Source organism: Emydura macquarii, unplaced genomic scaffold, assembly GCF_026122565.2.
Source record: "Emydura macquarii macquarii isolate MOO-44397 ecotype Brisbane River unplaced genomic scaffold, CSIRO-AGI_Emac_v2 contig_2734, whole genome shotgun sequence".
NCBI lineage: Eukaryota > Metazoa > Chordata > Testudines > Chelidae > Emydura > Emydura macquarii.
This window is the reverse complement of record NW_027132871.1, coordinates 48,269-63,982: the sequence shown is the minus strand read 5'-3', so window position 1 is coordinate 63,982 and position 15,714 is coordinate 48,269. Positions and strand designations below refer to the sequence as shown.

The 15,714-nt window shown below is 39.4% G+C and overlaps 1 protein-coding gene across 3 annotated transcripts in view; it reads left to right on the top strand.

The window, feature by feature from the left end:
• CDKL5 (cyclin dependent kinase like 5) overlaps positions 1-13,299 on the top strand; it is a 190,105-nt gene extending 176,806 nt beyond the window's left edge. For 2 of the 3 annotated variants that reach the window (XM_067566076.1, XM_067566075.1), the window contains 3 exons: positions 3,573-3,695; positions 4,777-4,896; positions 5,933-13,299. In XM_067566076.1, the coding sequence (XP_067422177.1) occupies positions 3,573-3,695; positions 4,777-4,896; positions 5,933-6,325 (636 nt within the window). In that variant the 3' untranslated portion in view covers positions 6,326-13,299. The remainder of the gene's footprint in view (positions 1-3,572; positions 3,696-4,776; positions 4,897-5,932) is intronic. The other variant, XM_067566077.1, reaches the window with a different exon arrangement.
• The last annotated feature ends 2,415 nt before the right edge of the window (positions 13,300-15,714 follow it).

The following is a 15,714-nucleotide window of genomic DNA, read 5'->3' as shown; positions in this document are numbered from 1 at the left end:
AAATGTCAGCTGGTAATGCACATGCATTTCTAAATACCTTTTTTTGAAGGTGCTTTATTCAAAACTATATCTGAGGCCCCAAACTCTTTTCAGCCAAAATAGGAATACTAATTAGGGCTGTCAAATGAAGTTAACTCAAGTGATAAATTTGTTTTGAGTTAATTGAATTTAAAAAATTAATCATGATTAAGCGCTGTTTTAATTGCACTGTTAAACAGTAATAGAATACCAATTTAAATTTATTATAAATATTTTTGTATCTTTTCCTACATTTTCAAATATATTGACTTCAGTTACAACACAGAATACAAAGTGTAGTGCTCAGTTTATATTATTTTTTATCACTAATATTTGCACTGTACAAAAGATAAACAAAAGAAGTAGTATTTTTCAATTCACCTCCTACAATTACTGTAGTGCGGTCTCTTTATTGTGAAAGTGCGACTTACAAATGTAGATTCTTTTTGTTCTCTCTTCGAGTGATTGCTCATATGCATTCCAATTTAGGTGTGCGCGCGCCCTGTGCACAGATTCCCGGAACCTTTTTCCCTAGCAAGCCCCGCAGGGCCAGCTCAGGCGCAGCTTCCATGAGAAGTGACTTCAGCCTCGCATCCCGTTCTTTTTGGGTGCGGGGCTTAAAGGACTTGCAGATCCTGCATTTCTCTCGTTGATGCTGCTCTCCGAGGCAACGGAGGCAGCGATCATGGGGGTCAATGACAGGAAACTGCTTCGCACAGAGGGAACAGCTCTTGAAGCCCGCGGAGCCAGGCATGGCTCCGGTCAAAAGCCCCTAAGGGCCCTTGAACACAAAGTCAGTGGCTTCAACTAACTGTCCTTGTCTTTGAATAACAATAGTTCTTCTAAACAACTGATCTTCTAATCTTCTAATCAATGCAAATAGCTAGGGACTGCTGCTTGCAATGGAAAGTGGCAGAAGTTCCAGCAACTGTCAGAGTCGGAAAGAAGGAACTGGGGGCCCGCGGGGCCAGCAGTGCCCTTTATACCGCGACATGAGCGCGGCACTCCAGGGGGCGCCTGAGCTGGCCCTGCGGGACTTGCTAGGGAAAAAGGTTCCGGGAATCTGTGCACGGGGCGCGCACACACCTAAATTGGAATGGATATGAGCAACACATCTCGAAGAACAACAGTTACTGGTAAGTAACCTTGTTTTACATAACTACACTCAAAAACAAAACAATGTAAAACTTAGAGCCTACAAGTCCATTCAGTCCTATTTCTTGTACAGCCAATTACGAAGACGAACAAGTTTGTTTACATTTATGGGCGATAATGCTGCTTGTTTCTTATTTAGAACGTTGCCTGAAAGTGAGAGGTGTTCACATGGCACTGTTGTAGCCAGCGGTGTAAGGTATTTACGTGTCAGATATGCTAAACATTCATATGCCCCTCCATGCTTTGGTCACCATTCCAGAGGACATGCTTCCATGCTGATGACGCTCATTAAAAAAATAATGTATTAATTAAATTTGTGACTGAACTCTTTGGGGGAGAATTTTTATCTCCTGCTCTTTGGTTTTACCCACATTCTGCCATATGTTTCATGTTATGGCTGTCTCGGATGATGACCCAGCACACGTTTGATTTTAAGAACATTTTCACTGCAGATTTGACAAAACACAAAGGTACCAATGTGAGATTTCTAAAGACAGCTACAACACTCGACCCAAAGTTTAAGGATCTGAAGTGCCTTCCAAAATCTGGGAGGGACGAGGTGTGAAACATGCTGTCCGAAGTCTTAAAAGAGCAACACTCTGATGCAGAAACTACAGAACCCAAACTATCAAAAAAGAAATTCAACCTTCTGTTGGTGGCATCTGACTCAGGTTATGAAAATGAATCTGTCAGTCTGCATTGCTTTGGAGCGTTATCAAGCAGCACCCTTCGTCAGCATGGAAGCATGTCCTCTGGAATGGTGGTTGAAGCATGAAGGGGCATACAAATGTTTAGTGCATCTGACACGTAAATATCTTATGATGCCGGCTACAGCAGTGCCATGCAAATGTCACCTGAACGTGAAAACAGGCATTGTAAACAAGAAGCAGGCAGCACCAGGCCCGGCCTTGTTGCCTAGGGCAGCGAAAAGTAAAGGGCAGCTGCTGGGCTACAGCCTCTTGTCTGGTCCCCAAATGCAGCCGGGAGTTGGGCTGCAACCGCCCGCCTCCTGTTGGGTCACAGTACGCAGCTGGGACCCTGGGGCAGCTGCCTGCCTCCCGCCTGGTCCCAGCAGGGAGAGGCGGGTGGCTGTCTCTGCTCCCAGCCGGAAGGCAGGCTGCATCCTCCTGCCCTGTAGTGCTCCGCCCGGTCCCAGCATGCAGCCGGGTCTCTGAGGCAGCTGCCTGCCTCCTGCCCAGTCCCTAGGTGCAGCTGTGAGGTGGGCAGCTGTTCCTGCCCCCAGCGGGGACGTGGGCAGCTGCAGCCCATCTCCCTTCCAGTAGCACACTGCCCGGTCCCGACGCTCACAGCCGCCCTCCTCCCGCCGGGTCCTGGCACTGGCAGTGGGCAGCAGCTGCCCTGTCCCCTCCCAGAGCCAGGCTTCCTCCAGCTTGTATTGTATTGACAAGAAAGACATCCCCTGTTCAAATTTTTCTGCTGGAGGGGCCCACATTTTTATTTTGCCTAGAGCGGCAGAATATGTAAAGCCAGCACTGGGCAGCATTCTCTCCCATAAATGTAAGGAAACTTGTTTGTCTTAGCGATTGGCTGAACAAAAAGTCGGACTGAGTGGATTTGTAAGCTCTAAGGTTTTACATTTGTTTTATTTTTGAGTGCATTTATTTTTTTTACATAATTCTACATTTGTAAGTTCAACTTTCATGAGAGAGGTTGCACTACTGTACTTGTATGACGTGAATTGAAATACTATTTCTTTTTTCTTTTTTATGGTGCAAAATTTGTAATAAAAATAAATATAAAGTGAGCACTGCACATTTTGTATTCTGTTGTAAATTGAAATCAATATTTTTGAAAATGTAGAAAACCTCCAAAAATATTTAAATAAATGGTATTCTATTACTGTTTAACAGCACAATTAATAACGATTAATTCTTTTAAGTGCTTGACCATCCTAATACTAATGCTTTTGTTTATTTTTAAAACAGTTAAAACATATTACTATTATTAATCGTACATCTGGAAAATAAATACTATGGACAGTTTCAGAGAACATGCAAACTTCACTTGTAACATTTCTGCTAGTAAAATATTGCCACAATTACTGGGAGTCTTTAAATGATTGATTTCCATTGATTTCAATAAGATTTGGATCAGGCGCTGTAGACATAATGAAGGCTCAGTCTGAAAGTAAACAGACACATTCATTTATTTTTTGTACATTCTTTACATATATAGAGAGGTTTAGGTGATACCTGGTATTCCTTCCACAGGCATCCATTTCTTCAGAATAACAATCAACTCAATCTTTCCCAGAAAGTGTAGGATCTTTGTTAGTTATTGTTCATATTTAAAAGTACATTTATGCATGAATACACCAAGGACAGATCTCTTAATTGAAGCACTATTTATGCATTTAGTTTTTATATCTTATATTGCAGATAGAATCAACCAACGGGGAGAATCCAAGCATCAAGAAATCCCTCTTTCCTCTTTTTAATTCAAAGAATCATTTAAAGCATAGTTCTTCTTTGAAAAAGCTTCCTGTAGTCACTCTACCCATGGTATTAATTTTTAAGTACAGTAGCACTGAGAAATGCTCCAGTAAACTTGTTTTACTGCCGACAGCAGCATGTATTGTATTTTCATGGGATCACATTCTCTTTAAGCCAGTTAAGTATCTTGGACCAGTTCCATAAATTCAAATAAAATCAGCAGTCCTATCAGAATAAATCTAATAAAAAGGTTTAATAATTGAGTAATCTGAGATATACTCAAAATGTAGTATATCCAGTTACTAAGAGAGGAAGCGCCTGGGACTAAGATTAAAGAAAGCAAATTCTCCTGAAATCAGTTACACTTTAAAATAGAGTGACTTCCCCCTTCAGTTTGACCAGAAAAATAAACTTTAAAATAAATTGGTTTATAAATTGTATTTATATATTGTTTACAGATTGATTGATTAAATTTGGACATGAGAGAACAATCAACTATTGTAACAGCAGGCTCAGTGAAAGATCAGTTTTTATTAGCTTGTGCTGCTGCTGGATTTTTCTTTGTCCTAATTGTTACTGGTGACCTATTTTTAATGAGAGCAAATTTTGGCTGGTTTGTTTTGGCTGGTTTATTCCATGGAATCGTGGCATGAGGTAAAACCCCTGTATATTAAAAAGCTTTACATTTTCTTCATCCTCAAGTTTTACATAGAGACAAATATGTTGAACTTGAGGATAAGGTTCCCTTGCATTTGTAGCAGCAAGACTCGGCATTATACCAATTAAATACAGTTTTGATCTGTTTTCATCCAGGGCAAAATTTGGATTTACAGAACTGGCCCATGGTCTTAACTTCCGTATGGAATGCTATTAAAATAAGGATAAGGCACAGCAATTCTTTTGTAGGCTTTTATAAATGCTCTCTCTTCTGGCAACTAACAGCATGTGACTGCTTAAGGGTTAAGGTTATAACAAACCTGCATGATATCTTCAAATATTCTCCTTTAATATGGGAAAAATATTGAAAAGACTTTGCAATTCAGCTGCAGTAGTGGGTTTCACCTGCATTGTGTAATTAACTGGGGGGAAATGATTCCTACACCTATTCTTAAAGACCTACAGAAATCCCCTATTTATTATTATGTTGCAGATGCCAAGCAGTGATGGTCAGGATCTTTTGGCATTACAGAAGGCCATTCACTCTTCCAATCTGCAGAGCAGCAGACAGAAGGAGTGGCATCCTGAGAAGATGACAGAAATCCAGACTCATGTAAGTGACATTTTCCATTTCCTGCACCCTCTTGACAGGCTTTTTCTGCAGTGAACAGAAAAATTGCATTTGACATTATCCATCACTCACTTCTCAGTCATGTGGCTACCATTCTGCATAATTCTTTGAAAAAGTAAGGGACGTAAGACAGGGAAAAGAAAAGTGGACTACAATCCCTATAGTACATATCACCAGCTGGAAGAACATAAGAAATCTTTCCCCTTCCCAAAGGCTTGGATTCAGGGCAGAACAAATAAGACTACAGGAGTGGGAAAAGGTGCCTATGAATTCAGGATGGAGGCCATAATAATCTCCGTGTCCACCTTTGAAGCTGCAAAAGCTTTGGTTATGTCTTTCCATTAGAGGAGCTTTCAAACAAAAAGAGAATATTTGGGCTTGTCTACACACACACTTAATGTGGGGTGTAAATCTGCCCCACACTACCCTGCCATACACTAAGTGTCTACGTGGATTCTGCTGCTGTGCACTAAAAGTTTTCTAGTGTGCTTTCATCCACTCCACTTTGAAATGGAGAGACATCAAAGTGCATTACAGAACTTTTAGTCCACGGCAGCAGCATCCACAAGGACACTTAGTGTGCGACAGGTGAGTGTGCGGTAGGATTACATCCCAGCTTGCCATGAGCTAAGCGCTCGTGTAGACGTGCCCTTAGTTTAAAAAAACAGACAGGAGAACTTCATTGCAGCTGCCACGTTTTAAAAATATAATTGGCAAAACAAAAGTTTTTTCTATTGTAGCTATTTCAACTTCTCAGGCAGTAATAGTAGATACTGACCATAACTACCAAGCAGTTTGTGTTTCCGTTTTCCTGTACAGTGGGTGCTAGCCAATGGATTGAAATTAAATATTCTGAATTAGTAAACAATAAAAATGATCAAGTCCTGATATTTTTAAAGTTAAACTAGTTCAGTTTAAGATATGCCCAAGGCAGTTAGTTTTCCTACAGAAAGGTTGGTATGCTAGTATAAACAGCAGGGCATAAGACCAAGGGTTTTCCTCATTCTTTGTCTTCCAGAATCAACCTTTAAAATCCCTTCGGAAGCTGTTACATCTCTCCTCCTCCTCAAATCATTCTATTCCCTCTGAACCCCGTTTCCAGCCCTTACCAAGTCAGCCAGCCAAAGCTTCTTTTTCTGAAGTGCGAATTCACCCTATAAGTCAAACTTCCAGTAGCAGCAGCAGCAGCAATGTACGGCAGGAGTCCCAATCAAAAGGCAGGCCAACGCTCCAGATACCAGGCCAGATAGAACCGAGTTGGCATGTCTCTCCAGTGAACAGGAGTGCTAGTGACGGGACTTCCTACTCTGATCAACTGCCTTCCAAGAGTGGACAGAATGGGCCCACGTATAATCGAACAAACCGATCCCGAATGCCAAATCTGAATGATTTAAAGGAGACGGCCTTGTAATGGCACTCCAGATCATACACCAATTAACACACAGGAATTTGAGTAGAGGGTGTGGTGGTGCTGCTGGTGATAGTCAGACTGTATTTACAGCTTTACAAAAGTGTGCAATATGTACATGTGGGGCTATGCTGCTTGGCACAACACTGATAGTCAGGGATCATACGGTAAAACAAGATGAATTATAATTACCAGTCATCAGAAATCTCATTGGATGATAGATTGTGCAGATCAGGGAGAAGAAATGTGTTGCCGTTTTCTCTCATTTACATTCCAACTCAGTGCACACTTCTGTCTGAAAAATGGGAGACTTTAAGTATGTACTGGCACTTCAAGGGGTGAAAAAAATTAGTGTCTAGACCTATGCCCTTACTACATATTTTGCTGCCTAGTTAAAACAGTGGGGTTTATGTGATACAAGTGTATCCCTGTTAAGGGTTAAAGTTGAATTGTATGTCTTAAATTTGTTTTTTAAAATTCCATATTTGATAGGATTTGTAATATTTATTTATGATGAACTAATATCGTACTGTTATAATCATATCTCTTATGTTACACTGTAAAGTTATTTTGAGCTGTTTGAAACATTGTGAAGCAGTGCAACAGCTACCGTAGTTTCTATAAAAACTAACAGTAACATTTATATATTGCATCAGGAGTATTTTATTCTATATATAAATATATATAAATATATATATATATATATATATATAAAAAAAATGGTAAATAACTGTCTGTTTTTTTAAATATACTCATTTAAAAGAAAAGTATTGTTATGACACTATCTGCCATATTTTTATACATTTGTGATATAAAGTGCAGTATTATACTTCTAATAAAAGGGAGTCGAATGTGGATATAAGTGTGACTGTAACAGTATGAATCTTGCTCAGCTATTAGAGCTCAGTACTGTAGGCATTATTATTAGTAGCGAACTAAAGTGTAACATTCATTTCAAAATTTTATATTGGCTATTTTGTTGGAGGTAATGGCTAAATGTAAGAGACTACAGAGCTGTACAGTAATCTGAATGTGGTATATTTTCCCCTAAATGTTCACTTAGCTTTCCCATTTTTGTTAATGGAAGTTATGCATTTGCATCAAGAGAACAAAAACCTTGGTATAATTTATCTTTCTCTAAAGAGAGAAAGTGCCCCTTTGCCATAAGCTAAAGCAGATGCTCTTCCACTTAATAGGGGTGAAGACCAAAGAAATATAGCATGAGTTGCAAGTGAAGTGCCAAAGTTGTGTCACTTACACATAGCATGACACTGCAAATCATGGTATCAGCTTTTATGCATATATATATATTATATTTGGTTTAAAAGTCTATTAATTAGAAAGATAAATCTTGTATTTAAATTTAAAATGCTCTTGCACTTTTTCCTTCCTGTTTCAGGATGTATTTAAAGCTACTAAAATAATGATATTCACATACGGGGGACGGTGCCAGGCAGGTTAATTTCTCTTTGTAGCTTGCTATCAGAATATTCCCATTCACAATCAGTTTCCAGTTTCTACAGAATATTAGATCAGAGATTTCAATCTCCTGTAGAATATTATGAAAAGAAAAGGGATTGCCTTTATAACAATGGGTTTTAAGTGTAGAGCCTGACTCCCCTCTTATACTAGTGTAAATCAGGAGTAACTCCATTGAAGTAAAAAAGTTACACCAGTGTAAACTTGGTGTAGGTGAGAGGAGAATCAGGCTGTAGTGTCAGAACAATACAATCTTTCCTATGTTTAAACTCATTCGTCCAACTCTCGAGTTAGTCTGCAATGTAGTTCACCTTCTGGCTGTTATCCTCAGATACCAATTGTACTTAAATATTCTGTCCTTTCCAAAAAGAAGTCAACCTAAGTATGAATGCCATAATCCAACCAAAAATAGCCATCTAGTAACATTTGAAGTTCGTACTTCATTAAATAGTCCAAAAGGAGGTGATGTCCAATAACTCTTAAATAAACCTGCATTTGGGAGAATTAAACAAAATTGACACCAACACTTGCAAAATCTGCCTCAGGGTAGAGTGTGATGTATGTTATTTCAGGTTTGCACAGTACAAAAAATAATTGGTAACAAGTTTGGCAGAGTATAAAGCAAGAATTCTTGATTTCTCAGCTGCCTGAAAGAAATATGCATGTGGGGTTTTCTTTCAGATTTTATATGATATATGTAATATATAAACACTATATATCATATATAATATACATGTGGTAGGTGTGAAAGGGTGCTTTTTATGTCTTCATAAGCTTAGTAGACAAAAATGCAGTTTCTAGTTTGAGAATGGGGCTCTAAGCAGTATTGTATGAATATCTGCAAGACTGGTAGTGTCCAGGTTTGGCTTTTTAGTCCTATAAGAACTTCTTTTTTCATTAAATAAATAATACATCACTTGCATTTTGCCTCTAAAAGTCTTCTTGCCTTGCTGGTAAGGCCTCCACTCGTGGATAATCACATTGGGCCATTATGCAGATTTATAGCAAGAATAGAAGCTTCCAGTGTATTTCCCCTCAGCATGCAAATAAGATAAATGAGAGGTTACTAATTTTACCATCAGTCCTTTAAAATCCTTATTGCAGCTCCAAGTGTGATTCAGAAAACTACTGAATATTTGGTGGTCCAAACTTACAAGAGCTCTCTCTATCCTGTACTGAAGTTTCCTCTTTAGAAACATCTACAAACTTTGATAAATTAAAATTGAACAGTAAATTGTGTTGAATGTATGTAATTTTCTTCCTTCTGTTTGAAATAAAGTGAACTTCTCGTTTTGCCAACTGGTGTTGGTATAAATGTTCCCATATTTTTAACATGGTCTAAATTCCCAACATTTAGTGTATTGCTAATATAATTTGGCTAAGACTCCCACAGGAATCTTGTTAGGATAATTGAGATTTGCTAGCTTATGAGTAGAGAAAAGCTTATTACAGAGCAAACGAGTTTTCAAGTGTGAGCTTTGCTTTTCACTGAGATTATTGGTCTCTAGGTCTAACTTTGTTATATTATATATTCATTGGCTTTACTAAGAATAAAGCAGCTAAATTAGGGTTTAAGTTTCCTTTTCCTTGCCAATTTGTTTTGCCTTATGGTGGTGTCACTAATGAGAACATAAAAGAAACAAGTTCACAGGAATTAATTAGGACATTTATACAACTCAAGCTGTCAAAACTTGCCTGTGAGTTTGGCTCTTATAAACTGAAAAATAGGCACTTTAACCTCTTTTTAATTAAAATTATACTCTGTACAAGGATTTAAACTAGCCTTTCACAACTGTCATGAAAACTTACTAATCCAGACACACAGGTTTTTTGCCCTTTTGACCATGATAATGATGAAATAACTAATTATATGGTACTCACCTGTCAGGGGGGAAAAGTACACATTCTGGGCAAATAGAATTGTGCAAGGCTGGTTGAAACAGTTAAACACTTTGCTCCACCATCACACTCAGAGGTTCACTGTTCCCTCTGAAGCACCATCACTGTTCTGAGCATTAGTAGAGGTCATGGTTTGAGAAGAACAATGGATAGCAATCCCTGCTTCAGGAAGTCAGCCTGCTGCTTCTACAAATTCTCCCAACCCACAGAGCTCAGGACCAACCTCAAACTCTGACACTTGCTGCCTGATCAGACCCATGTTTACGAACTGGATGTATGGATTCTAGTATCTCTACATTTTAATGCATGTTTACAGAATGCCATTGTCTTACATCAATGTAAAGACAGGCCTCAAATTAATTCATCCTCAGATAATTTATAGACCTGTTGCCTTCCTCTCTCTCACGCAGGTTTCTGGGAGCGAAAGTGGGTTATGCCTTCAAAGACATAGACTGGTGGTATATCAGATGCTTGAGATTTTTTGGCCACTATGAGGTATTCCGGCTGGGTTTCTATGAAAGAGCATGTGATCAAGGAAGTTTGAAAAGCCACAAAATAAAGACTAGATTTTTATTTTCCTTACAGTGTGAGTTTTACTATATTGCAGGGGTTATCCTTAAAAACTTGCCCTAAATAATTTGCAGTATTTTAGGCATTCCTTATAATAGAAGCAATGTAGGTTAGCTAATGTTGGAGATGAAGTTATTTATCTAAAGTCAAATTGGCAATCTTTTAAGGGTGGCCACCAGGCAGAAAATGCATTGGGCTCCTCTTCTGGTTGCAGTTCTTCATGATTCCAAAACAATTTGAGGCTTAGGCAGGTTTTAAACTTTATATTAATTAAACTTCAAATTAATAATATAAGAATTATAACTGTGTGAGAGAGAGTAGAGCTATGAGAAACATTTGAGTCCCAATCAGACAATCCTACAAGGAAAATTCTGAATAGCCATAATGATGTTTTGCAAAATTTGTGTTGGTTGTGAACATTTGTTTAATTTCTGCAGTCTCTATTGGCAAGACAGCATACATCCAAAAAGGGGACGATGGTATATTACGCATCTTTGCTGTTGTAGAGTTGATGTAGGTAGGCCCCGTGTGTGCAGTGAAGGGAGTATGGCACAGGAGACATTAAGAAAGGTAGAGTGCCCTATTTAACCATTTCTAAAATATCCTTCAAATCAGGATACTATTGTAGGAACAGGTGCCTTTCCCCATAAAACTTCCTTTGTCTGTTGGTGTCATAATGTAGATCACTTCATAAACCAGGGTTTGCAGTGAATGAAGAGATAAGCCATTTAACTTCTACAAGCCTTTGGGATATTTAGGGAGGAATTTGAATAAATTCTTTTATACATAGTTTGGGTGCTTCTAGGAGAAGCTGTTTCCAGTAATGAAACATTGTTGCATAAGGTCCACTTGGGTCTGATGTCATGAGAGAACTGCAAAGTTTTTCTCCCACCAATCAGCACCCAAATCACTGGAAGAATTGGGAGGGGTGTGTGGAGAGAATATTTCTTGTTGGAAAAATCCCTTGGCTGAGTGGCCTGCTTTAATACTTCCTGTATGTATAAAACAGCAGATACAAGTCTGATAGATTTAGGTTATAGTTTAACTGAACTTAATTCTGCATGGCTATTGTTCATGATCCAGGGTATTTTGGTGTTCAGTCAGTTGGCTAGAGCAAGAAGATCTCTCTGAGACAATGACTAAATGTAAGATGCACAAGATCAGTTGTAGGGTCAGCCATCTAGGTGTTGTCTGTTTGGATGCTCACCGTCCATTACAACAATGTACTGCGTTGTTATCCCAACCCTTCTGCAAAATGTAATTTAAAATATATAGCCAAATAAATGTGACTTTCGGTGTCTTGGCCCAAGACACCAAATGTGAAGTTGATGGCTTAAAGGCTGAGAGATCAGGGACGTAGTTATGGACTTTTCCAGTGACCTGTAAGAGTTGATCTACCTACTCTCTTTTACAGAATGTGGTCAGGGTTTGCCTCCTCTTTACCATTGAATTCAAATGTTGTAATTTTTACAGGAAAAGACCTATGGAGTGTTCCATCTGACACTTTATCATAAAAGAATTTTGTGCTCTTAGGAGCCTAATAACAGAGCTTCTATAGGCCTTGCCGGATGTGATTCTAAAAACCTCTAAGCCAGTTCAGCTACTCTCATGAAATCCTAAAGTCATCCTTGCCCCCCTTTTCAGTCTTCCCTTTGTGCTCTCCATTTATTTCCATATAGTTTTCAAATATTGAAGTTGCCTTGTCTTTGCTATTGCTCTAGTGCAGATTATCAGGGAAATAGAGGCCTTATCTATTACTCCACCCTGGTTTGCTGTTCTACTCGGAGACAGCTATCCTTAGACTTGCTCAGGATTTTCTTCAGTTTAATTTTTCACTTCATCCAAGGAAGAACTCTTATCTCATTGTCCTGTTCCCCTCCACCACACACAAAAATCATCCGCTATGATGCATTAGAATAAAATAAAACAAGCACCAGGATTAAGCTTTCACAGGGCCTTGTTTGTCTATGTCCATTTTGAGGAAAGCCTCAGAAATAGAGGGTGGCATCATAGATGTAAAAGACTGGGAATGGCAGCTCAGAGTAACTGTTTCCATTAAATTTCCAGTTACCAAAGCTAAAGCATATCTGCAGCACAGAATTTGAATGTCTGCAAATCTCCTGTTGTATCTGAAGCTCTCTGTGTAAGCTTTTGAGATATAAATTGGATGACAGAGTGTATCATGGTTTAGTAAAAGGTTAATCCTATAATATAGGTGTGGTCAGATTGCTGTCTCCCCCACAGTGGGTGTTTTTTGTAGTCATATTTTAGGTGCATCATATAAAAGGATATGTCTCATCAAAAGGAGTAATTTCTGACCTATAAATTTGGATTATGGTCATGAACTGAAATCCTCCCTGAAGGTGTAAAGTTAGAAATTCCATTGAAACATTTGTAAATCTGGTTAATCTATTAAGAAAACTATTCAGGGCTGCTTAGATCTCCACTGTCAAATAATGAATTATGTGGTTTCAAGGGAAGAGAGGATGGTCAGAAAACGAGGCTTGGAGAACTTGATAAGTGTCACCACCTGGCAGAAAGGGCTATACCAAAAGTCTCAGATTGCGGAGGTAGTTTTTCCAAACTTCCAAATTTATCGGTAAAGAATTACACACTTCCATTAGCAGCTATTAGAAATTTTAAACGCACAAACTTTTAAATCTACCATGCTTTCTGTTGTGGAAGGGGTGTGATGTGGTGTTAACCTTTTTAATCCTTGAATACAAACTGATTTTAAAATGTGTTGGATATTTAAAGAAGACTTCACACAAGTTAATAAACCATGGGTAAAGTGTTTATATACAACTTCGTATCATGTTGTTGGTACACCTTATCAATTATTTTTGGGCATGTATTTCATTCTTAACTTCTGTACAATTTCTATTGTTGCTGTAAATATTATAAAAAAGGAAAAATATCCTGTGGTAACCTTAATTATCAGCATGGAAATGGTTAATTTTTACTGAGCACAATGTATTTTTGACTGGGCCTTCCAAACTATGTCTTTAATAAAATGCAGGTTTTGCACTAGAAAACTGAGGTTCTCATGGCTAATGTTACTCAGAAAACATTTCACATCACAAGTATTGAGTTTTCTTTGACATGTTAGCGTGTGTCTAGCTTTTCGGTCTGCCGCTACACACTGGAAGTATGAATCCAGATGATCAGAATTGTATTGGAATTCAGAAATGTGCCTCAGTAGACACATTAGTTGCTGGATCTTGACCTCTTTCTGGTTTGAGATGTTTGGATCGAACCTGTCTCCCTGAAAATTCTTGGCCTAGAAGTTCGGGGCTTGAACACACCCCTTCCACCTTCGTGCCAGAGTTTTCTTTGATGGCCCAAACAATAGTACTTCAGCACCCAGGCCTTATTCATTAACACCCCAGTTTGGAAAGCTTATTTTGCAGCAGAGAAAGCAAAATCTTTCTCTCTTCCCCCTCTCCCTTAAGGGGCCAAAATTTCTGAGTCTTTGCTCCTTGAAGGTTACTGACCCACCAGTCCTATTGTCTCCATTTGTTGCCCTCTCACCAGTTGTTACAAAAAGGCCAAAAGGGTGTTCCATCTTAAAGGAGATGTGCTCAGCCGCGGATCAAGAACTCTGCCATGAATGCTTCAGGCTCATGAACACTTGCTGAGCTGAGGGAAGAGGGTTAAAGTCTGAATGGATTGTTGGGGGTCTCCATGTCCCCTCACACTCTTCTAGAGAGACCCTCAGAAACCAATGACATCCTTTTAAGTGGGTTAGCTCTCCATGCTTCCTCGTCAAAATCATCTCTGCAATTTCTGCTCACCTGAGATGTGACCCTTACCTCACTTTCCAGAAGGGCACATGGGACCAGATTTTTGAGATATTTAGATGCCTAAAGATGCAGATAGGTGCTTAATGGGAATTTTGAAAAGTGTCTAGGCACCTAACTCTAATTGATTTCAATCCTTCAGTAACTAAAACTAAAAGTTTATTATAAAAGGAAAGAAACAAATGATAAGGGAGATGTTAAATGGTCAACGTAATCAGATACAGATGGACTTCACAGTCATTTGTCTATCAGATTGTCAGTAGAACTGTGGAGTTTGCAGGCTTGTACAGTCCCAGTCCCTGGATGGGTCTCAGTCCTTTCTTTCACAGCTTCAGTTGTAGATGAGTTGGTCCAGAGGTGGGAGGCAGGAATGAAGACAAGATGTGGATGGTGTAGCTGCCTTGTCCCTTCGCCACGTGGCTTGCCCCAAGCACAACCACACAGCACATGGCATGGAAAAGCCCCAGAGTCCCCTGTCTCTGGGCATGTTCTTATATGTCCTGGTGACGATAAGGAGTAGTCGCTGGGATCTCTCACTGACCTTGAGTTCCCTTGATGGGCCATTAAGCAGGCTTAGTGCTGCTGCCATCCTGAGGTGCCACCCAGAAACACAGCGCAAGTGTTTGGAAACAGATATATCGCACATATTACGTATTTAGAACTCAGTACAACACTGATACATACATATAAATGTGCTTATCAATCTTAGCGAATTATAACCTTTTCATTGGTACCTGACATGGCATATTTTGTACCAAATATTGTAATTCTGCAATATTGATATTAATACTATTACAACTGGTCATTCATATTCCATCCAGCATCACACTGCCTGTATATCTCCTCTCATGTCTTCCTCCTCCCTTCAAACCTCCCGCATCTGCCTCACAGTTGCCCCCTTTCTGTCCTCCACTCATGGTCATTTTCATGCTGCCCTTGATGCTTAAATGCCTCCTTCCATACAAACCAGGATTTTAAATCCTTCCTTGCAGTATGCTTCTTCCACAAAGACGCAGTGAGCTCTGCAAAATTCCTCAAATCACTGATTCAGCCAACTCATCGTTTACAGTAACTTGTGAGCTACTTGTAGCTGGGTTAGTATTTGTACAGTACTGAGCATGCATGCTGTTGATGCTCAATAAATTTAAATCCTGGTTTCAATCTGCCTCGGGGAGAATCTTCTGAGCCCTCTGTGCCTCTCCCTCTTCTACCATTGCCAAAGACCCCGTGCCATCATTCTCACAAAGGATGGTCAGATGGAAGAATGGAGATCTCTCTCAGCCCTCTGCCTCTCCTTATGACCTCCAGGAAGTGGAGTGTGCTGCTTCCGCAATGCTGTCACATCCTGATGGGCTGGAGCAAGTTATTCTCAAGTTACCGCCCCAAGTGGTAAGTGCTACTGCCAATGCTAACAAATCACCAGACTGGCTGATATCTTCATTCAACTAGGCCTGCTTCACTTTTTAAGCAGGCAAACTACTGCTTTGGTGGCTTTCATTTCATCCCATAGCCACAGGCGCCAGATAATTGCCGATGGCCAGAAATCTATTTGACATTTTTATTTCCTCTAGTTCTTTTGTTTAGCTTTATTATTACAACCTTTCCTTGCCGTGTTACGCTTTTGTCAACTTCATGGCAGTGATC